The sequence below is a fragment of the Bombus impatiens genome, unplaced genomic scaffold, assembly GCF_000188095.3.
Source record: "Bombus impatiens unplaced genomic scaffold, BIMP_2.2 scf_0487, whole genome shotgun sequence".
Classification (NCBI taxonomy): domain Eukaryota; kingdom Metazoa; phylum Arthropoda; class Insecta; order Hymenoptera; family Apidae; genus Bombus; species Bombus impatiens.
The window spans coordinates 2,911,804-2,937,539 of record NT_176906.1 but is presented as its reverse complement, the minus strand read 5'-3'; the positions used below and the strand labels follow the sequence as shown (position 1 = coordinate 2,937,539).

The 25,736-nt window shown below is 39.3% G+C and overlaps 1 protein-coding gene across 8 annotated transcripts in view; it reads left to right on the top strand.

The window, feature by feature from the left end:
• LOC100742188 overlaps positions 1-25,736 on the top strand; it is a 399,729-nt gene that overhangs the window by 178,837 nt on the left and 195,156 nt on the right. For all 8 annotated transcript variants that reach the window (XR_002947023.2, XM_012387732.3, XM_024368917.2 and 5 more), the window contains exon 4: positions 255-477. Coding sequence is in view for 7 of the 8 variants with exons in the window: in XM_012387732.3 (XP_012243155.1) it covers positions 255-477 (223 nt within the window). In the remaining variant the exon portion in view is untranslated. The remainder of the gene's footprint in view (positions 1-254; positions 478-25,736) is intronic.

Genomic DNA, 25,736 nt, shown 5'->3' with positions numbered 1-25,736 from the left:
AAATTCTCGCCGCGTACGAATTATCCGTATTCACGTGCAAATTTACAATATCTCTTGTTCGAATTGGTTGCTCATTCGCTCGTGATTCATTGTTCAGGCCACTCAGCTAACGATTTAAATTCCTCGTGAGGAGACTTTCACCGGAAACCTGCGGCTCCTTCTCTGGTAGCAGCTCTCGTTCTAGAATTTAAGTTGAAAACTCCATCTGGATTTGCAACCCTCTAACAGTGGCGCGTCTTTACCGACTGTTGCAGACAAATTCACCCCCTGTACGGGGAGAAAGCCGGGCTCCTAGGCTACTGCGATCCGCTCGGTAACGCAGAGAATTTTCCACCAGCCCCGAACATCGTCGTCGAGGGTGGCAGAATCGAGTTTGTCCGCCCCTCGCAGGATGGCACCACGACACCCCGTAGGAACACCATGTCTCGTGGCTCGCAGACCTTCAACGACGAGTCCGAGAAGTCTGACCCTGCGAAGGTAAGTGGATCCTCATTCGTTTTCCATCGGTCGTTCAACTTGCACCCGCCCGTTTTTCACGCGACCGTTTGCTTAGACACTGTTTACACGACTCATTCGGACTGGGGAACTCGGCCAACCGAGTGAACCACGACGGTATTGGTTAGTACTTACGAAAACCACCACCGAATTTTTACTTCTTTTTAAAAGGGCAAACAAAAGGAAGATGACGGAATCTCGGTTAAATAAATAGAAGTTGGTTAGACTGTAGTGCACGTCCGCGTGTCCGTGAAACGGTTTCTTTGATTTGTCTTCGTATGTTACATGCTGCTCGAAATAAGCGAGGATCAGCTGTTTAAATGGCCTTTGTCGCTCGGTTAAGAGGCAAATATTTTAAGAGCTTCAAGAAGAGAAAAGAACTCGAGTTGTTTCGATGCATCGAAACAGTTTCTTTGCTCATACTACGTTAGTTTTAACTTTTTCCAGCTGAGCTTGTTATATTATTTATCGAAGGATAAGATAAGCCACGCACCTGGAACGCCACTGGTTATAATTGTTAAATTGAATAGAATAATGCAGCCTTTTGATGAATTTTTTGGCGAGATGCATATGAAGATTACGTTAGGATTTGACTTTTTTTATTTTTATGTCGCCGCGTGATAATGTTCGTATTAACGTTAGCAATGCTAACAATTCGTTTAATGTTTAAAGTCCATTAGCCGCCAGCTCGTGAAAGGGTTGAATACTGTGTAATCTTTAATTGATGTCGCGACGGCGTTTCTTAATGCGGTCCAGTGCTGTTCGCAGCTAGACAAATCGCATTTCTTCGACCCACTCAACCATGAATTCAGTTAGCTGTGTTTTTGATGGGGTTGAAACGCGCGCTGATTTTTGTTGAACACCCTTAAACCCTTCATGTTGTATTCATTAGACGTAACCATAATGGAATAAGTCGTAACGTGTGAAAATACTGTAACCATCGTCTAACGACAGCTTACCAACGCGTCTGAAATCAACGTAGTTCGTTAGTTTCTAGTCGAAATATCGCATTAAATCCCTCTGTCCTTTCTTTCATTATTAATGTTCTTTTAATTTCCAACTGACAACGCACGATAATTATATTACGCTTTCTACGTCTTAAAAAAAAAGCGGTATATTCATTAAATTTAAAATTCCTTCTCCGCTCCTTGATTATATGCTTCTACGTTTTCTCTTCTTTTCTTTCGTTCCCACTGTAAGCATCATATAGCTGCGTATTTAGAATTATGAGCCATAATTTTCCTCTCGTCAGAAATGAGACATAATTTCTCTCTCACCAGAAGTTAGTCATAAAATTAGAAATGAGTAATGGGTTAACGTTTGCACTTATCTGTCATATTATGGGAATCTTATACTAAAAGAAACGACCAATATTTTATAAAATCCTAATTAACAGAAAAGCGATGCTATCTCATATTCCATTCGATAAGAAAGTATGAAAATTCACACGATAATAGTTCGGACGGATCGGACGCGTGATTTAACCCTCAAATTGCGCTGAGATTTCATTAATTGGCTATATAACTTTTCCAACTGACTTCATTCCAGCGCCACCATTTAGCTTCGTTCGAAAAACAGTCACGTTTAATCAAATGATCTTGGAAACGTTGTCGCGGCCGCCGCAATTCGACTGGAAATTTTCACCCTGTTCTTTCTTGCCGTTCGAACGTCACTCGAATCGGGGGAAAAGTGCGCGCAGATTCCTGCCGAACCCTTTAACCCTTCATGTTGTATTCATTAGACGTAATTGATTTTCTCGATAGGGCGTAGCGCAGGATTTCCATATTAAATTGGAGCGAGCAGCAGGCGACAGCGAACGTTCGCACCCGCTCGCGTCGATACGCAGCGATTATTCCGAAATTAACGACGTTTCGCGGCGTGTCGCGTTTTCGTCGCCGACAATTCTAACGACTTATCGCTTTGCCCGTGCCCGTTTCTTCGTTTCTACGGTATTTAGGGTCGATTATAGCTAAAGCGAAGTCCCATTGTCGAATTCGTGTGAAAACTCTTTCTGGCGCTGTTAACTTTCTGCCATAGATGAAGCCTAGAAACCTATAATTGTGTACATAATTGTGAAAAAAGTAAAGTTGGAAATTCACACGATGTATATTTTCGCTGGAACATTTGGAACGTGTTAGGATTTAAAAAAAAATAATGATCTTATTAAGGAAATAAATATTTCGTTCGTAGCATTCTGTTATTATGTCGAAGCTATAGTTAATTATTTGAAGAGCACACGGAATAAACATGACAAATCCACTTTTGATATAGTTAGAGAACCAGATTCTTCAATTGGGTCAATTTTAACGAACTTAAGTCGACCTGGTCTCAAACGTATAATGTAAATTTATCGACATTTGTCTGACGTCATTCGTGTGAGCTACTTAGAAGCCACATTAATCGACTGTATAAATTGAAAAATACAGAAAAACGATGATGTTGATATAAACATTGTTTTTTAAATTTACCTTAGAATTCACTATTATTTATGACATCTTCTCGTAATGAACGAGCCATCCATGTTTTTGATGATCGAATATTAATCTTATACTTATGCAACGAAGTTAAGAAATTCAGAAAAAGTTAATCATTTTGACTTCTGAGAAGCTCATATATTATGCTTTCAAATAAGCGACAGCCTTAATAGACCGTACATTCCACCTAATCGCCCAGAAACAATTTACAACGTTAGTTGCCTCTTTACGTTATTGATTCACGTTAGGTAATGCGGAAAAACAGCTTTAGATACGGTTGAAAGTATGATGAAATCCCTTTTACAGCATGTTCGTTCGACCTTTAACAGGCCCAGGGACACGTTTTCTGACAAAGTACATATTAAACTTCTTCGAGGTGTCGTCACAGGGCATTTGCATGCGATTAATCAGTCGACTTTCTTCGCCACACTCGCTCAACTGGACGCTCTTTCTTCGAATTCTTTCTTTTATTATTAACACTACGATAGGGAAAATTAGGGGAACCTAGAATACTTTGGCACGGTCCTCTCTCTATACCAAACTAAGTGCAATTTCGTTTGATGCCATTGACGGGGTGCCTTTTAATTAAAGGGTGGTTGGACAAAAATTTAATTTCGGGATATTTAGAAGCTACCAGCTGCGATGTTATTAAGTTCCACGTACGACCATATTAAAAGAGCTATCCATGTTTTTCGTGGTTATTATGGTAGTTGTATCTACTTTAGTGACGTTCCTCAATTTCGATTATTTGATTCCAGTCTTTTTTTTTTTTTTAAAGCAAGAAAAGATTAATTAGCGTTATCAGCTTCTTTGATTGATCTCTTGTTTTCATGATACGATAATGCTCGTAAAAATGATCCTAACTTACTGAACTGTATAATTATTCAGATTATTAATTCATTCTTGATTCCGTCTCGTTGTAGCTTAACGTGGATACGAACGTAATTAGGACGACTGGTCAAGTATTTGGTATAAATTCGTATTCATATCATCCGCCGAAATAATTCGTTTCTTTCACGCGAGCAATCAGTTCTTTGATCGACTTCAACGAAAACCTCTACAGAGCGGAATCCAACGGTCGCGTACAACGCTCTTTCAATTCGTCTACACGTAGGATCCCATGGAAATTCGTGATGGAAATGAGTGCATTACGACGGCGGCGAAAGACTTTTTACGCGGTTTCCACGTAGCCTAGCCGGCTGGAATTATTCGAAGGTTTTTTGCGGCCGAGCGAATTAATTTTAATTACGAACACTCCGCGGCTCGCGGTCAAATAAAAGGGTAATAAAATATAGGGATAAAATAGTGGCGCAACTGAAATTCATGCGTCCGTGGAATACTTTCGGTTTACTTTTATATTATTTCGTAATTACCGCCGCCTCCATTAACTCAAATTTCGACCAACTCTCGCCAACACTCGTGCAATTATACCGAATAATCCTTTGCACTCTGTGTGTCTATTTCATGTATTTCATGTATCTTTTTATTTAATCCGGTCACAGTGTGATACGTTATAAGATATTGCAAGATTTTTCAAATTTAATATCCTTCTCTTACTATATCGCACGATTCTAAATGAATTTACAGCAAAATCCGTGGTTTAGTGATACAATAGAGTTTACTGATTCGAATAACACTTTCCCCCTGTATGATTAATCGTACATCATAAAATACACTTGAAAGTAGAAAGAAACGAATTTATACAAATTATAAAACGTACATTTTGAGAAGTAAAATAAATAACTAGTAATTATTCGTGTGCAAATTCAACTGGTACACCTAATGAAAATGTCAATTTAAGATTGCAAATAAGGGTTAAACAAGGTTGTGGAAGGAATGAATAATTTGGTGGAGCAAAGTGGAGGCCTTTGGACGCGATGCGTATTGACGTGTCTAGCGGTTTGGTGGCACGCGCGTGTATGCCGCCGTTACGAATAATAATTAATCGCGGTAGGAGAGTTGATTAAGGTCCTATTCATCGAGTGGGGACGTTATAAATCACAGTGGACAGTACTTTGATTGTTCCTATGCGAGCTCTACACAGCACACGTTGCGTAGTTGCGCAAGTGAAATTTCGTGACGTAGCTTTTGTCGAACAGCTGTTCGGCGACTTTTCGGCTCTATATAAACTGGAGAAAGCGTGCGAACATGAGCTCCAAGCTAACGACTTTTGTATTTTTAAAAGAAGATTAGGCACTACTTCGTTTTATTATATGTCAAATTTGTGACCTTTTTTAAATCGTAGCATGATACTTCTTGACGAGAAGAATTAAAAAATAGTAATATTCTAAAGCGAAGAAATTAAAATAATTATACGTATATCCATTTTTGAATGATTTTTACTTCGAGAACTATATTTTTAAGCGAGAAATTAAGGTTGAACAAAATGACGGATTCGTTGAGTAATTCTCTTTTTTACGATGAATAATCCCACCGAGTGATTTTGGTTGGAAAATACGAGTGATACATGTTAAAAGGGAAGGGACGAGTTATTATATTTATAGACGGTTTAATTTCCTAAATGCAAGTGTCCATTTCGCGAAACAGAGACGATGTTTTTCGCGAAAATGTTTTCAGGAAATTAAATAAACTGAAACGCGAACATTGGAAGGAAACACACGAGCCGGTTCAATAACGATAAAATCTTTTCGGTGAATCGGTACAAATTGACGTTGGTATCTGACACTGGTATCTAGGTACCGTTTGGCCAATCGACCAGCTACGAAACACCCAGTCGAACTTGCAGCCCCAGGAACAGGCTAAAAAAGATTTTAATAGCTCTTCTAATTTATGTTAATTTTCGGCCTGAAACTTTTTACCTCGTTCAATTCAATTAGTTCCGCTCTTTGATTACTGTAATTAACATATTCTACGAGCGTTCAGGTTTCCTCGGGGAGGATTCATGAAAATGTACCCATGGCATGGTGGACTTTCGACACAGCCCCAACGTTTCCATGTTTATTGAAATTTCTTCCTGTAAAATTTAAACCTGTAGCTTTTATGCCAACATTGTAGCCCCCATATGGATCTCTCAAAAGCCGAACTCCTTTTATCAATTTCTCAGTTTCATTACATAATCGTAAGATTAATGTTCATTTCTTAAAACAAATCACTTACCTCCATGAATTCATTTATCACTAGAAAATGACACAAGTAATAGTAAATTACAAGGTAAATATAGAATATAAAAAGCAGCGTTTGCAACATCATTACCATGCAGCTGATCAATATGCCTTCTAAACGACTTATATACGTACAAATCTATGAGCAAATATTATAAAAACCACAACCCCCGTGAAAGTATTTTGTTGAAGGAATTAAATAATTTTTCACTAAATGAATTTTCGAAAATTAATCTTCCAAAGTTATCTTGTCGAATTTTCAATTAGACTTTGCAACAAAATTGATTTCAAGAAACAGATGTTTCGTTAAACAGGTTTGTCTGTGTTTAAGACATCGTTCTATTTTAAGTTTTAGCTTGTACCACGAGAAATCTTCATAACGTAACTTAAATATCACAGATCCCTTAGTTACATAAATAGATTCATTAAAAAAAAAATCGAGTATAATTCTATGATATCCGAAATGTCTATATTCACAGTATCAAATCATGCAATTATAGAGCAGTGGTTTTTCTTCTCAGTGGATAGCCCAGTTTTATCCAGTTTACCGAAAACTTGATCGAAGTTACCATCGACCGGAAACGAAATTAGCAGGGTATGGTTGGCGGTGATTCGATGGGATCGACGGGTCACGTCGAAAGAAGTCGAGATAAAGTTCGCGCAATCGACTACGGAAGTTTTCCAGGCACTGAGAAGTGATTCTTCTACTTCTGCAACGAAGAAACAGGCATAACTGATTGCCGATGCAACTTTTCTCGGTGGTTCTTTGTTTCGTGGTGTTAACAAGAAAAATGTGTAGAAGTAAAATGTTCGTAACATCGTTGAAGGCACAATAAAGGCGTAACGTGACTTACATGTTTCCTCGCGCGAAACTGCAGAGCTGTTCCGGCTGCAGCAACGAGGAAAATAACGAGTGATCAAAGCGAAACGATCCATAGAGCGTGTCAGCTATTAAACAGAAGCCTGGTTCCTTCCTTGAGAGAAATTTTGTTTATTTATGACGAACCATTGGCAGAAGTAACCGTTTCGTTTACGGGCGAAATAGAAGAGTTTCGTTTATACCTTGCGATATTTTGTAATAGTTTTAATCGATACATTTTCTAGAAAGTGTTTTAAAGCATCACGGCACAGGCAAATATTTTGTTGATTGGTGGAATAATTAAATAGGACGAGTAATTATTTTGAGTAATTCAAATATGACGTGATAAATACATGAGAATACGTTGATTGAATAAGTGTAATTAACCTGTTGACCGGGGAAGACGAGTTAATTTCTCGTTGGAAATTACCAATTTGTTGGATACAATAATTTATTTATCGCCTATCTTCTTACGTGTCTCTCTTAGAAATAACTTACGTTGTATTTATACTTCAAGGATTTATTACAAGATTACATCTTGAGGATCAAAGTTTCTATAATCGTGCGATTATAGACATTTTCAATTGAGGGATGTCTCGAATAACAAGTTGAAACTGACGTATCTTTTCTACAGGTAGTTTCAGAAAAGGTATTCGAAAATTAGGTTAGGACAAATTCTCACCCACAAAGAGGTCATAGTGACCAGGATCTGATAATATCCGGATATCCCGGGTAAAACTGTCCATATCTGGGTGACGTTGACCCTAGTTGTAGGTTATCTGTGGCATCATTAATCGAAAGGATTTCCCTCGGACTTATCCATTGTTATCGCGAGACGTATAAAATTTTAAAAGGCTCAGAGTAGACGCGAACAGAGAGAGCAAGGAATAAGTACCAACATAAAGATATGGCACGTGACAAATTGCTGTTGTTGGGTGCTTCAGATTTCGTGAAAGATATTCGTTTCTTTACGACCTCTTCAAATTCGATCGTCTATTCTTTGTTAATATACCTACCTTACATTTCTACTTGATTATCGATACTACTTGATAAATTACAGCCTTGAAACTTCTGCAACTAATTATAATGAAACAAATCTAAGATGAATTATTTCTATGTGAAAAATATTGTGACCAGTATGGAAAACAATTATTAAAATTTCCCAGTAAAAGCACTGCAGAGTATACAAATTTTCCAACAAACATTTGCTGTTAATATTTCTTGTTAATCTCGCGATCGTGAGTGATCGTTGTGCTAAAAATTATATGTCATAATAGCGTAAAATAATTTTCTCTGTTTCTCAAAGCCCTCACATTTGGCAAAGTTAAGTCGAACAGAATAGTTTAACGATAGAATAGAATTGGTGGAAACGAGGAGCAATTTGCCCTCGGAAATTTGGACAAATTCTCTTCCTGATGGACACTCTCATATTGTGTTCCGGATAGGAGAAAACGTAGCTTGAACGACGGGAGCAATAATCGCTGTCGATACGATTGCATCCCCGTGTCAAAGTTCTATGGCTAAGTGCTGCTGTCTGTTTCGATGTCGAAGATACTTGACATGGGGGATATTGTACAATAGCACGGAATTATCGTCGTTTCTGTTTAAATCGCACGTAATTTTCAGTATATCAGGGAGTGGTGTGTCCAGGTATTGGAATATAACAATGAAACATTCGTCTCTTTAATTAAACACGGTAAATCCTTTGTTCTGTTAACGTACTACAAAACAATTCAGTGTATTATACCTTTAACCAGTTAGTTGTTTTTGACGAGTATACTCGTCATCGCTTACTTTTGGCGACATATTTTACACATATACTTCTCAAAATTTTCAAAGAGGTCGCAACAGCCAACTGGTCAACAGCTGGAAAAATCGTCTATCGAAATATGATTTTCATTTCTGGAAGATATACGTGGAACGGTTTGGAATTCTTTTACGTCATAAAAGTAGAATTTACATTTGTGTTTTAAAGTTCTGCTTCTTGCAACAATTTTATCAATATATACGTTATCTAATTATTAGACTGCGGCTGTTTATGCATTTATGGGGAATTTATACGCGCAAAAATACACAGGATGTATTTAATATGTAAAGTATACGTAACAGTAGTTAGAAGATGAGGCAAACATGAATTTAGATTCTATGTTGCCAGTTGTATATATATAAATATATCTTGTTTGTATAATAAAGTTTGTATAAAATTGAACAAATCTACTCATTATCAATTGCAAAAGAACTAAATTCGTTTGTCTCGATAAATCCGGTTTCATAAAGCTAGCGATCCTTTCCACTTTTTCAGTAATTTCTTTTGCGTCCCATTAAACATCAACGATAAAATCTAAGAGTCGCTGGCGATTATTGGTTATTTTTAGAAGCAAAGCAACGATATACACATGCTCGACGAATCAGTTTCATCGAGTTATTTCATTCGCGATCGTATTTAGTGGTTCTCGCTGAAGAAATCGACGAACGTGCTTGTGACCTCAGGATCTCGTACACCGATCCTCAGCATGAATGGCGGACGAATTTATGAATGAGGAGGTTGCACGAGCGGTACGTGTTCTTGCTAATTAGGAACCCCTCAAGGTTCAGTACACGGTCAGCCGAGGAGAAAGTTTCAAAGCGGCGGCCTATTGTTATTGCAATTAGCGTGGCCTGCCACTCGTCCGCTGTTTTCCTTTGGTACCGTCTGCGATGTTTTCCGCGACGATATTGTACCGCGAAGACGTCGCTTTTGTACCGTTAAGTAGGTACCACAAGGTTAATTAAAAACTTGAAGGAAAAACAATCGTGAATCGTTTCTTTAGTGATCTGAAGGATTACCGGGGAAAGAATTAGTTTTAAATGGCTAGGATGAAATAAAAAATTATTCATTATGGAATTAATTTTTCTATGAAGGATACTTCGGAGCAAAGTACAGTCGAGAATGTTATCAACATTTTAAAGTAGAGGAAACTATTCAACAAAGTAATATAATACGATATTGTATGCTAGTTTAAACTTTATCTGAGTTTTCGTCGTAAATAATTGATGTTAATAATCAAGAAGATGTGATATAATTCTCTCTCAGAACTCCCAGAGCTCCCAATCTCTCACTATGCTCGCCAAGCTCTCACCGTCAGAACAGCATTTAACTTTAATAATATCTAACGTCTTTAAAATCCTTTATTCCTCTTTTCTTCGTTCTTAACTTGAATCTCGTTAAGATCATATATACTTCATGGAAAGAATTCAACATAAGCTTTTGCGCTTCGTTACCCGTAAAATTCAAGAGCTAATCTCGAGAACTTGCTATGATTATGGCGCAGTTCTAAGTTCGCTCGGACTTCCTATCGTTCAATGACCTATGCTTATATCCGACTCGTCATTTCTTTCCAAAATTCTGAATTACCATCTTGAATGCCCTGACATCCTCAGTTTAGTTCAGTTTAATGACCCGCTTAAGGCTCTCAGCAGGCACTCATTATTCCATGTATCTACATGTCGAGCCAACGTTACTGTTAATGATTGTATTAACCCGTATGTGTAGTCAGGCCAGCTCGTATACTCATCGGCTTGACCTTTTTGGCTGTTCTCTTCGCTGTTTTATAAATCGTGTACAGTTTACGTCACGCGATATATCATAGCGCTGTTTTCGCGTCTTGTTATGCATATTATTTATTCATCTTTAACTGTGTTGACTTTTTCAAACGGTGGTACCCGTTAAAATAAATAAATGATGGTCATCAATACTACGAAATATGAACTATATTAGTAAAAGCGTAAACAAGTTGCTATTCTCATAAAATATATGTACTATTGAGATATGTATAATTTTGTGTGCTAGACTAGATTAGCCGCGTGTAGTGACACACGTATGTGAATATAAGTGTATGGAAGTGTGTGTACAGCGTCTCGAAAAACAGATGAATGTAACTGGTCCGTTGGTAGTATCATATGGAAGATGGTGAGACAAAGAGAGTGTTGAGACGCGTGCAAATGTATATCGACGAAAATCCTGGAAATCGTTTATTAAATAAATCTAAAACTATTTTAATATGAATTCTAAGTGTAACCTTAATGTTCCTTTACTTTTATTTCGGCAATTATGATCCACAATTCTCAACATGTACGTAAAATATACGTGCATTATACGTATACTGAGAATGCAATAATATATCAGCGCTATGAGTAAAAAATACAAAATTTATGTAACATTCGTCATATGAGAAGAGGAACGGAGGAAGAAATCGTTACACGTATTTTTGTTCAATTTGTACAGTTTGAAAACTTCCAAAGAAGTCAATCGAGGGGTTCGAATAAATGGCGAAACGTGTACGGGATGTATCTTCCTTCGGAGTGTCTGTTTAAAGCTATAGAGAGTGAAAAATTGGTGAAACGCGTCGGTATTTGCGGAATTCCTGGTGGGACGAAAATATTGCCTGAAATCTCACGGCTCCGGGCGTTGCAACTTTCGAACACTCGCTTTGACGTTCCATTGGTTTTCGATCTTATCGTCGTGGTAGAAAAATAGTTCTAGCAGATTAAATGGCGGATCATCGACTGGGCCGATAGTTTCGTCGTTAATTAAGGGTTTGTGATAAGTCGCGAATAAAACCATGGCGATTATACGAGCGTGCGTTGCGCGTTAATTAACGTGTACAATGCGGTTGCACGAGGTTCGCGAGAAAAAAGCTTGGCACGCGCACCTTTACCGGAGTTTAATTGATCGGAAGATCACGCGTATCGCTCCTGCTAATTAGAAATAATTACACCAGTGATACACAGGTGCATCTCCACTGATAGGGGACTATTTTAGGGCCGGCAAGGATTTTTACATCACCATCAATTTTTTGTTCTAAACGGTTATCAACCAGGACACTGTATAATTCTTTCGTGGTTCAAAGCCCTCGAAACTATCAGGTAGATAATGATTTGTACAAATAATATACAAAGATATTGTGACGATGTGAATTTATTTTTATTTAGCTATCATAATAGTAATCGAATGCAGCTTATTTAAACTTTATGCCTTCTACAATTGATATGATTTCATATTTTTTCGGTTCAAAATTTCCTCGAATTTGAATTCCTGGTAAAACCGATACTCTTTTGGAGAAAGGGAATAAACGTCCGGGTTTCAGGAGTTTCGATATCTTGCAAAATTTCGGATTCGAGTTTTACGAACGTAAAAAACAGGTATCGCTTCACTTATTAACCCTTCAACTCTCGTAATATCGATTTAAAAAAATTAGAGACGGTGAAGAGAAATGATACCTTGGGAAATTTTCCAAATTCAATAAAACTCGTTGAGATAAATTTCAACAAAAAAGATTGGAAAATACGAACCAATTGCATAGAAAACGAAACGTAGAATCTGCGGTAAACTAACTGTAACTTGAAGATTAAAAATTTGGGTATAAATATCACAGAGATCATTGCTCTATCTGAAATTATTTCACGACGTTTACAAGGGAAAGATCTAAGAGAAACATTTTTGCTGGAATTGCGAGAGTAACCGTTTCATTACCGGTTGACACGTTAACTCAGCACTCACGAGCGCTACCTGAACTCTAGGAATGTTATCTTCAGCCGACGACACTTGCCCCGGTACTCCTGGTTATCTCTGTCCCATTATCGACCAGCCAGTGGCTATTTTGCAAACGAAAGGCGTACCCGATAATCTCGCTTGCGATAATCAGTGTGCGTGTTGCGTCTAGCGAAGCTCGTTGCTCCATTTCAGATCGAAGCGAAGATTAAATTAAGCCGAGCCTACCACTTTCCCTTTTCCCTCGATCGTATCGACTGGATTTTAATTAGGTTTTAACGCTACGACTCAGTGATGGCGATTTCTTCGTTTCTTTATTAAGGAAACTTACATATTCACGATATAAATGTAGCGATAGAGGTAACACGGTTCGTGTTATTGTAGTTTTATATACCGAATTCTCTTCGTATAAAATTTTGTAAATTCTGAATTCGTAAAAATTTCTTTAGAACAGAGACATCTTTAGTTCTTTCTTTCATTTTTAAACGCGAAAGCGTTTTCGAAAATCTTCAATTTGGAATTGCGAACGTAAATATATCATATTTTGGAATAATCTCAGGTAAAGTGATGTAGGATTTTTCTTCAGACAGTTACAGTAGTTTACGGATGGACAACTTTTCGGTGAAAAATGTAGAGATCCTTAGATTCTATGGACGAGTGTTATATATATGCTTCATTTGAATAAAAACTACCTTTCTGTAAGATGCACAACACGTTTGTGAGTGACTAGCACAAATTAGAAAATCATCGCTAAATAAATCAACAAGTAAAAGAGGAGGGATTGAAACGGAAAAGCTACTAGAATAGACAGAAAAGTGAAGAGGAATAAAATTTTCTCCAATATGCAAATATCGAAAAATTGAATGCAGAGAGGTATTAGGCGCCTAACGAAGCACGCGGAGAGCGATGATACGCAGAGCACGACCTCCTAAATTTAATTATGGCGCCTCTAGTAATTAGTGAGATATGTCCGTACGCGAAGGACACGCGAAAATCGAGCCTCGTATCGTTTTCCACGTGAAATATGGCAGACACGGCCTTGATGGGAGCACAGTCATGGACTTCAAAGGATGCCGCGCCGACGACCAAATCGCTTGTTTGCCGAAAACGATAGGCACACAGCGATCCACATGTAGCTTCCACCCTGGCGAGGGTGGAATACCCGCCACGTTGCACGGCAAACGTAATTTCGCTAATAAATGGTTAAATCATGGTGTTAACCGTCGTGGCATGAATTTGAAACGAGTGACGAAACTTCCCGCCGGAACGCAAATGGATCCTTTTCTACGATGAAACTCCGTTTTAGATGCAATGAAATGGAGTTTGTGATTGGGGTCGATCGGTGGAAACAAAAGTTGCCGCAATAAGAATATCGAGATATGTACATTTCTCTGTTATGGATTGTTCTGAAGATTCGCAGTGAAAGTTAAGGGAGGTTTAACTATTGTTGAGAATCTTTTATGAGCTTCTAGCATATAAAGAAATGTTAGAAGAAATTCTGGTCCTAGTTTGATGCTAAGGGGAATGTATATGCTAAAGGGAATTAAGAAAAAACGTTTAAAACTCGTTGAAGAAAAATAGGCTTTTCTTTTTAATGAGACAGGTTTGAATTTCATGCATGAAGAACAAGAAAGGAATTTTACGTCTTAGCTGATACGTTCAACTCTACCTGTGGCATTCATCTAATATAGAGTAACCTTATTTTAGGTAGAAATTTTGTAAATCTGTAAAAATTATGCGTTATTATACGTTACCAAAAAAGACGAAAAACTTTCTAGAAGGTAAAACCCATTTTTTGACAATCTAATACATATATCAACGAGCTTACATGATCGCATAATTTGAAAGAAACTTATTCGGCAAATAATATATCATCAAGCACTTCCTCGCATTTACAATACGTCGTTGAGGCGATTTCAGCTACTTGGCAGCAGCTGTGCTTATGTTGATCGTGATGGAAAAGTTAGCACACAGTTGCACGGTGGACCCTTTGAAGTCCGTGGCGATAGTCATGAATCCACGTCGCGCAGGGACGTATCGGCAAACGTACACGTGTACGAGGCCGATGCAATTCGATTGATTAGCCTAATTACTCGTCGTTCTATCGCTATTCCTGTCGCAAGCAGCGCCGCGGGGAACTCGGACGAATACATTGGCTCACCCTCCTGCAGAGTTTCACGTTCGAATTTGCATCGAATCGCATGAAATGGATGCTTGAACATCGACCGGTGTCCTGAAGCTGTCAGTGTTCATTTAAGACGATCGTTTCGGGATCCAGCTCTTTAATCGTCGAATCAAACTAGGACCTGTTATGAAAGAAATGGTCTTGAAGGAATACGTAACCTGAATTTAGAAATTCGTAGCTCGGAGAGACAGAATTTTCAAGGGAAACGGGTGTCGAAAGTTTTTCGAGAAAAAAAAACGAGTTTTTCAATTCGCTGGAAGTGTTCTTGGTTTCGAGACTAACTTTGGTAAAATAAGTTTAGCGGAATCCGAGGGTGTTTATGAAAGTTTAATAACTCGAGAGTGGGTGTTCCAGAGGTGCACTTTTATATTTTTCACATTCTGTGAAATATTACGTTATCTCATAAATGATGCGGTTTTCTACCTATGTACGCGATGGACAATATGTAACTGACTAATTTCAAGGTTTCGCCATTCTGAAACGACGCATCATCTTTTGTTCCAATTTAGGAATTGTTTTATGGATCCACAGCAAAATATGGAGCGTTATGCATTCCAGGAACGAGAAAAAATTGTTAGAACATTTTGTCAAAGAAATTCACCGATGATGGCGATCTTACACGAATTAAGTCAAGCTATCGATATCGTCGTTTTGGCGATATCATCTGACTACATAGATCGTCTGATTTAACTGCACCGTACTTCTTCTTATGGGCTTTTCTTAATAGTAAAGCACATGTCGATAAACCAAACGCAATTAAGTAGTTGAAAGAATTTTCCACCTGAAAATGTAATGAAAGTTTCGACAGTGACTAGAGGCGGACATCTTTCTGATATTCCATACACAATTTCCAAGTAGTAACAAATGACTTATATTAAAGCGACTGTTGTTTCTTGTTTTATTTGAAAATTATTAACAATGAGAATCAGTCAGTTATATATTGGTCATTGTATATTAGGTGAAGATATACCAAGACAAAGAGGGGAGGAAGATGATAAGTCACATTTTCTATTTTTTAAAGGGAACAGTTTTAAAACTCAACATATTATCAAATAGGAAGTTGCATGTTAAGGAGATTTTAAAATTATCTTTTTATTTCATTTTAGAGTTGAACGCGTGTTTATTTATCCTCTTCAACATTTTCAAAACATTACAAGTCATTATCTTTTTTAAACAGATCCCTGTCGTTTATACGATTCAGATACCAGGATACATAACTCAAAGTTATTTTAATTCGCTATATTCTAGAGTCGATTGTCGTGAACAAATTTATTCGTAACTCGTCCAGATTGCAAAACACGACCGATAATTCTACGAATTAATTCGCGATGTTACAGAATCTCGTCGGAGAGATTCGATTTGCTCAGAAGTTTTTAATCGCGACATCAGACCGGATTCGCTCGAATTAATCGAGAAAATTTATGGACACTGGTCGAGAACAGGTTACTTCAACTCGGAACAAGACTGTGCGCGGATAAATTTTCCTTTCGAGAGACATTCACGGCTGTTCCGTCGCAGTAACTTCATTATGAATTTTGATTCTCTACGGTTCAGTTGCTCCGACTAATAAATAATCCGCGTACGAAGTTAATCGATAAAATATCGATTCGTCGAAGCTTTATGATCTTTGTTCGACCAGCTTCTGTTTATTATACTTCTACGATTAATGATAATCCGTATGAATAATTTTCGAAAAGCGATCTATGAGGAAATTGTAAATCAAGTTTCAGTTCTTTAAAAAACAATTTTTCGTTTAAACTTTTCTAAGATAATTAAACTCGTACGGTGGTCAGTCTATCAGATAGACAGAAATGTTCAGAAATTTACAAAAGGTGCTACTAGAAATTATACATAAACTGCTATTTGTTATAATAACTCACAATACGTCATTTCCAAGTTACAACAATAATAACAATTCTTAGAGTTTCATGGGTCGCACTTACCAGTTTTGGATTAAATACTACGAATTAGAAGATCTCTCACTAGAAATGCTCAAGAACGAAATTCTGAATAGAAATGGGAATTTCTAATGAACATTTAAACCTCAAGAATATTTAATTCGAAGATTTGTAGGCATTGTAAAGTAAACATTTGAATTTTAAACCAAGTGACTAATTTCTGAAGGATTTAGGTTGATATTTAGGATTTTCGATGAACATGACTGAAGGTATCCTATACATGTTTTGTATAATTCATCTGGATTCTCTAAAATATATGTTGCATTTATCATATCATTTTCTTCGTCATGTAGGAATTAAATAAAGTAACACTTTCTTCTATCTTCTCCAATTACCTAAATTCCCTTAAGTTAAAAAAGAAAATAGAGTAACACAACTTGAAAATATCTTTCAACGACCTCTGAACGACGATGTAAATTTTCTTATTTATGATTCATATATTTTTCCTGCAATATTTAATTCCTGATACGATACATTAGTACGTTGATATATCTTGTTCATTTTTTAAACGTGTTAGGAGCATACCTAAATCTTTAATGCGAAAGATCGTAGATATATTATCTTGGGAAGAAGGACTTCGAGTGCGTTCTGTGGCAGACAATTAGATTCGCAAATGCTTCCTGCTGCGACTCGATCCTGGCCCTCGGGTCTGGTACATATGCAGTCGATTGTACGAGAGCAATTGCCTCAGGTCGCACAGGTGGTTGGCTAATAATAGCTCGTGTGTGTACGGGTACGCGTGCGGGCACAATCTAGTGCAGTGGTGCACAAATTTTTTATCGGTTAAAGTGCATATTCCAGCCAGGGGCTCTTAACTTGCTCGTAGGAAAAATAGTCGAGCTATTAACCTCGGTACTGAACCATTTTCATTGATCTTATTATACCGCGGGAGGAAATTAAAATTATACGTATAAGTACATAATGTCGCTAAAGAATTTAAAAAGCGAAAAGAATATACGTTGAAACATGGCGATACTACAAATTCTAGCACTTTACGTCCATAAAAGTTAACATTTTTTCAAGAAGTACGAAACTAATGATACAGTAATTTACGACCAACTGGATATTTCGGTAAATTCATATTTTTATCCTTATCGTTATTAATATCAATATCTTTATTTCTCAAGTATTTCGATTACATGTATATTTTATGGAACTTAGGTATACAATTATTATAACGACTACTATATTCTGACCGTTTTACATATTTTTCCGTATTATGTGTATCCTGTGCATTTTTGTACTTTCAAATGTTCCATAATTGCATCAAAATCCGTAGTTCAGTGATAAAATAAAAACGATAAAAAAAATCCAGATTCTGAGATTTCCCAAGATAAACAGTACCATTCCGTTTTGTCGAATTTTCTGATATTAATCAAAATAATGAATAGGCTGTAAATGATTCTACGTCAAAGTTTAGCATTTAACAATTGATTGGCATTGAAGATTTATTTAGAATTCAGTGTTACCCGTTGGCAAGCTGAACGTAACGCAAAGTTGCGCGTCACTGATGCAACTTTACCCGTTGAAAGTGCGCTAGGCACCAGAGACGGCTTGTATGAGCAGCAGCACGCGGAAAATGATATCTATAGAACGATGAAATCCGCAACGTTAATAATTCCTGTCCGCTGGAAAAAGGTCGCACGTTGGAAAATGGAAGGTTACCTAAGCGACGAGAAAATTATCCCTTGATCCGATTACGGGTTAGGTAGACGCGATCGTTTAGAAAGAAATCCCGTGTTACACACCATAGTAGGCGGTTAACAGAAGTTTGCTCCTCGTTCTTCGATGCTGATATTAGAAAATCTTGTTGTCTTATAATTGGGCGATTTCCACGGTCGTCGAGATTGGCGTAATCTCTCTCGGTGGTATTAAGATTATGTCGGCGTGAAACGACGAGCAATTTCCTTGGGCCATACTTTTCGCTGGAAGCGAGTAATTTGCGCTGGAAACGGCGACGCATAAATTATTCTCACGCGTCGTTTACGTTCGTCTACGTTAGTCATTTTTGCAGCTCCGGTAACAGCTGTCTCATTAATCGGATTTCAGAGTAGAGATTAATTCAGATATATTCAAATTTTCTTTTTTCTTTCCTCCTAATTTAGGGATTTGAATGGTATGAAATTTTGAACGTTCGTGAGTGGTTGGTATAGAGATTCTAGGGACAGACGATGACAAACATAATTTTTAATCTTGCTCTTTTCAGGTCTATAAACCTCGAAATGGGTATCAAGTTTTAATAGATATTATTAAAATATAGGTAATTTTTAAATATTAAATATTTGGTTACTTGCGTTCGATATAATTTTACTATCTTTTCTGTATTTCATGCTTTTTTCGAGCAAAATGTTGCAAAAACAGAAGACATCTAAGGAGATGAAAACACGAAGAAGTAAGAATAGTAGAGTCAAAATTGGTAAAGATAGATATTGACATTGCGACAGAAAGTTGCAAAAGATCTAAGTTCTAGAAGTTACGAAAATATAGTTAGAACGCGTGAAGTCGTCACGATCGGAAACTTCTACTCCTGATTCTCAAGACTGATCTATTTCTAAATGCGAGTCCCGATTTCTCTACTGAAGGCGTTCGCAGAAGTCTATGTTCGTAAATAGGTTTGCCAGGAAATCTGCAGAGGACTTTTATCAATGACTAATCCTTTAAATATTTGATGTACCATTACCCAACACGTTCAATCTTGCAAAGTTACCTTTTCATCTCTCAACTCTCAATTACTATTCTAACTTCGAGTCAATGCAAGAAGAAATCGTATATGTAATTTCATATTTTCGAACTTTTTCCCAATCTTCTTTTCAAATCATACGCAATATTATTATTCACGAATAACTCGTGGTGGCAATAATAATTTGTTAAAGTTGCTTCGATATTCGTACGAAAACATATCTTTGGGCAGAAGACGGACGACGTGGGAATATATTCCAATCAGGACACATTTGAATATAGCAATAATAGTTCGGCAACTCTGGGACGGTTTTCGTGGAAGCACGCGCCAACAAACTCGGCCGCGTTGTTTCCATCGGTCACCCTTCCTCGTCCTTTGCTCCACGTGCAAAGAAGAGGGCGGATACCAACAATTCTCGTGCGCAATACTACTGATATCGATGCTCGAAAGAGGGTCTGAAACCTCAAAGGGTCGACTAATTACGGCTGTTCCTACGGGGCCGCGTTGCTACTGGCTCAAGCGAGTTTCCAAATGCGAGCTCGAAAATATCCCGGCCTGGTGAATGATGCCTGCTAATTACTAATGGGCACACCCGAACAATTTCATAAACAATCCAGAGCGAATTTGTTTCAACACGGTAGTTGAACTATTCGAAGCATGAATTTCGTAACTTGTTTCAGGAAAATTGTTACGATTAAACGAGGTGGAATTTATGTTTCTTTGTATCGAATGGTGGATTTTGTGTGTTACGTGGATTCTATCGTTGTTTCTAGAAGTATTCCATTACCTGTGCTGCTATGTCGGTTGGTATCACGCCGAGAAGTCTAAAGAAATTTTTGCTGTACATAGAGTAAGAAACTTAACGAGTAGTGCAACTGAAAGTGGGGAGTAATTCTACGTGCGAAAATGGTTAGAACGCATAGACTAACATTTCTGTTAGAAGTGTTTATTTCTGAGAAAATTTCATCTAAAGATTCTTTAGCTATGCGCCTATTATATTAAAGATCTAACATATAGCATAATAATAAAGACCTTTTAACTGTAGAAATTTCCAGTGGCTGATTAAAATCTCGTAATATTGGAAAAATTAAGTCTCATCTGTTTAATTAATTTTCTTTTTTGCGTACAACGGACAATCGCATCGGAAAATCCTTTTCTAAAAAACGTAACGCGAAACACGCATGTCGCTTTATTGCGAGTGGTTAATAATCGATATGGGTATATAAAAATACACGAAGTAGGGATCTGCGTAGAAAGGTTGCAGGGGTTAAGTAACGATTGATACGCATCATTATATTTTATAAAAACGACAAGTACCGTAACACGATTATTATTCGCTGGATGTAGTAAATCTTCAAGCCGATCGTACATAAGATACAGGAGTACACGTGTTATTTTCCTTTTTTACGGAAAAACAGAAGATCAAGAACGTTTTCGAAGGAGCAATAGCACGCCAGACTGTCGTGAAACCTGTTACATGCGGTATTTAACACCTATTTTCCCCGGAGTTCTCGACTTACCGGCGGCTGATCGTAATCGAGCGGCTTGTTTCGCGAAACACGACTCCTAACCCGATGGAACACGCGTTTATTTATTCTCGGGAAGCATTGTACGAGATTAGTCAGCGTTTACTCGTTCTGTTTCTGTCGTTTTCGTTCTGTCTTGCTAGGGACTGGCGACCGGATCCCGTAATGCACCTAATTGATTTCGTAACAACACTTTCGCTGATTCCCGAGATCATTCTGCTGTTTATCTCGTTACATAGATTTCGGACTTTTACTAATAACTGTAATGGTTATTCGATCGGTATCTTTCGCTATCGGTTTCCATCGAAACTCGTTGCGTAAGTACAATGTAGAGATTGCATGTAGTGTCTACATGCAATCTCGTACAGCTCCTCGGTCAATTTAACACGATCTATGTCCGAAGAAAACTGAGCGTTTTGTACTTCCTGAACGTAGAAATTTAAACCCAGACGAAAAGAATATATTGATGTATTGGATTATCGAATTAGGCAAACGTAATATTTGCGTCGAATTCTTCATGTTTTCATACTCCCTGATATTTATTCTAATTAGGCGATGTGACAAAGCATACTCTCGCGAAGCATTACATATTTTTAGTTGGAAACTAGATTCTTTGAATTTTCTCTAAACGTAAAAATATAAATAAATCTTGATATTTTCTTGCATTTATCTTAGTTGGCGAAGCATACTTCTGTTTCTTCGACGAACATTTCACTTTCATTGACCATCTTTCACTAATCAAGATCACTAATTCAAGATAGTCAAATATTCAATCGAAAAACGGAAGACCAGAGCAGAGAGCGTAAAAACAAAGGGGTGAATGACGAATGAGACTGACACGGAGGCTTTTGCCCGAATTCCGGGTAATTTCTCATTGTTACGTTCGTCCACGTTGACGTAGAAAGCTGCCTAACAGCGTTAGGCACGCAGCAGCCTGTGCCAATGGCATCTAGAGGCCGGACTACGGTTGCCAGGAACGTTAAACAGGCTGGGTGTCCCGTAATTATTGTTAATTAACATTTATAGAGACACGTACAGGCTCTTTAGACAATTTTGACAGACGTGAGCGCAGGTCTGCATCATTCTGATCTGTCACAAAGATGTGGCCGCCAAAGAGAACGGAAGAGGCTCCATTATATTCTAATTAACGTTGAAGGGCTCTTCACGGGTCCGAGGGATTCCAGAGAAGACGTGAAAATTGCCTGTCATACGTGACATATGTTACTGGGAATTTCCCAGAGAATTTGAATGTATAATTATGTGAGATAATTAATCGTTTAAAGATACAATCATATGGTATTGTTTGACTAGAATGTATATATGTATGTGTGTCTTATTAGCAAATATTACTAATAATGAAATTAGTAAATACAATGACGACGAAAAGTAAAATATTTGCACACCACAGTAGTTACGAGAGAATTTATATTCTATTTAATTAGGCCTACGTATATTAACTTTGCTATCATTTAATAGTACGTTTATATCATGACTAGTACGCTACATGCTATGAAATAGATGCTATGGAAACGAAATGTAGATTACGTTAAAAAAGAAACACTGCGTTGAAGATAAGGATATATGCAAATACTTTTTGTAGCCACTATACATTTTGCTGGAGTATACTGAACCAGTACATCGTTTATGTAAGGTTTTAGCGGAGGAATTAGAAATTAGATAAATTCTCCATACTTTAGAAAGTATGTTTAACATAAAATGTAAAATACAATATATAATATTAAATATAAAAACATGTTTAGATACTACTTCTATCTAGTAAGTGTATTTATCTATACTATACAACTGAATGCAGTATACCAATGCTAGCAAAATTTTCAGTTTAATTGCTTGCGTATACATTTCCTACACAGCTATACATTTACTTATCAAATTAATTGACCGTAATAAGTGTAGATATATATTTAATTAATTATGTCCACTGTAACAAGCAAGAAAAATTCTCTCAAACACTTTCTAACAAACAATTTCTTCCTCGGTTCTCCGACGAAATTCTCTCAATTCTGTGCAACATTAGTTTCCTTAGAACAACATCCGTTTCAGGCAATTCAATTACGTAGATTAAGCTCGACTATCGAATAACGGGAGCGACGCGTACCATCCCGTGGATCGTCTTTGAAGGTTTGCTTATTAACGCAAGTAACGGGATCCACTTCGCTTAACAAATTCTGGAAAACAACGCGATTCCTTTGATCTCGTGGCAGATCGTTTAGAATGCAGATAATCTCTCGATGAAAGTATATCAATAAGCTACCCGTGTAACAATAGCAAAGCGGGGCGGTTCGCGCCTCGTTCTGCCCTCGAAATCGGAGATCAAAGATCGGCTCACATCGGCCCTCGCTTCGCCAATGTTTTTCACAACCCCAGCCCTCTTTGCTCGCAACAAGCCGCGGCGTGCTTTCAACCGGGCCACCGAATTTCCATAAATCAACCCCCTCGAACCGCGATCTTTCCACCCTTCGTCCTCGACCACGTCCCTTCCTGAAATTCTCTGATCTCTGCTTCAACGACAACGGCTCGTTCATTTTCTACATCTTGTCAAAAAATTGTGAACACCGTTAGAAAATATAATATATTGATCGATGACTTCATTAGTAGATTTTATTATACACACATTTTTAAGGTGAAAAGTTAGCTCTTTTGCTTAGTACGTTCGATGCGGGAGCATTTGCGCAACGAATATCGAGAAAGATATCTTTTTCTCGTTTTTACTTGAAAAATGTCCAGGACACGGAACAAAATAAAAAAAAGATATTTAGAATAATAATGTCGATACGCGTATCGACGTGAATCGATCGTATGTGTTAATGTTTGAAATATCATATGTGTGTTCTAATTTTTTCCGGTCAAACGTAGTTAGTATATTCTATAGGTCAGGATAAAAAAAATCATGTAAACATATGTCATTGGAAGCATTGCTGAAGAGTTCTAACAAAAAAACGATACACCAAATGAACGGGAACGGCCAAGCATACTATGGTACAAAATATGAATAGGTCAGACATATTTACATCTAGTAGTAGTCAGAAGGTATAATATGTATCATAATACATGCATCTACGGCACGAACTCCAAAACGAGTTACAAACGAGAACTTCAAAGAGTAATAAATTCTATCTTTTACCGCTGCCAATCTCGTATTGACAGGAATGCTGAACATTTTGAAATGGAGTTGTAGTTGAAGCCATAGAAATATTATAATACTTTCTGACCCCTACTACATAACCTATGTAGTAGGTCTAACCTAGTAGGTCTATATAGTATGTGTCTAACCTATTCATATTTTGTACCGTAGTAACGCGTTCGTTACCGTTCCTTTCTTATGTTTCTTCTTCTTTTTTTTTGCTATAACATTTTTGAAAAGCTTCCAACGACATATGTTTATGTATCATTTTCTTATTTTGGCCTATAGACTCATAGGCTATAGGATGAAGACTGGAACAACCTGTATAAATAACCTTTTTTTTAATAAAGTTCTGCCTACGAACTGCGACGTACATAGTCAGACGCTAAGGAAGTTTCTATGAACGTCGTATGTATCTACCGAGTTGTTATAGTTACGTATTTGTATATTTGCGATGCCTAGGTATTGTTAATTTCAATTCTCACTTTCCATAACTCTATTATAATCCGAAATAATAAATAATTATAGAATTGATCAATTCTTTTTGTATAGAATAACACATTTTTATGCTACGTGTGCTCTAAACTTTATGAAACTATTTCTTATTCTAAAATTACAAATTTTTCTAAATCTTCCAAGTATATGTATATATATATAAGCATTACCAAATTCCATACATAAAATTACGTCTTTCGTTACTCGAGAGATCGATCGATGGAGCCGAAGCGCTTTCCTTCTAGCATCATTTCAGGGCAATTCTTCGTGATCGCTACGAGGACACGACCTAGCCCGTCCCTACCAGCGTCGACCTTAAAACGCAAGTGCGAAAATTTCCAGTTCATTGCCTTGACAAACGCGTAGCCAGTCAATGACTCCCCCCCCCCCCCCCCCCCCCCCCCCCCCCCCCCCCCCCCCCCCCCCCCCCCCCCCCCCCCCCCCCCCCCCCCCCCCCCCCCCCCCCCCCCCCCCCCCCCCCCCCCCCCCCCCCCCCCCCCCCCCCCCCCCCCCCCCCCCCCCCCCCCCCCCCCCCCCCCCCCCCCCCCCCCCCCCCCCCCCCCCCCCCCCCCCCCCCCCCCCCCCCCCCCCCCCCCCCCCCCCCCCCCCCCCCCCCCCCCCCCCCCCCCCCCCCCCCCCCCCCCCCCCCCCCCCCCCCCCCCCCCCCCCCCCCCCCCCCCCCCCCCCCCCCCCCCCCCCCCCCCCCCCCCCCCCCCCCCCCCCCCCCCCCCCCCCCCCCCCCCCCCCCCCCCCCCCCCCCCCCCCCCCCCCCCCCCCCCCCCCCCCCCCCCCCCCCCCCCCCCCCCCCCCCCCCCCCCCCCCCCCCCCCCCCCCCCCCCCCCCCCCCCCCCCCCCCCCCCCCCCCCCCCCCCCCCCCCCCCCCCCCCCCCCCCCCCCCCCCCCCCCCCCCCCCCCCCCCCCCCCCCCCCCCCCCCCCCCCCCCCCCCCCCCCCCCCCCCCCCCCCCCCCCCCCCCCCCCCCCCCCCCCCCCCCCCCCCCCCCCCCCCCCCCCCCCCCCCCCCCCCCCCCCCCCCCCCCCCCCCCCCCCCCCCCCCCCCCCCCCCCCCCCCCCCCCCCCCCCCCCCCCCCCCCCCCCCCCCCCCCCCCCCCCCCCCCCCCCCCCCCCCCCCCCCCCCCCCCCCCCCCCCCCCCCCCCCCCCCCCCCCCCGCCTCTCTGTCTCTCTCTTCTTTCTCTTTATCTCCCGTCCCCTCTCTTTCTTTGTTCGATATCTGGTCCCGCGCGTTTACGTTGGAAACCGGCTTTACGTCC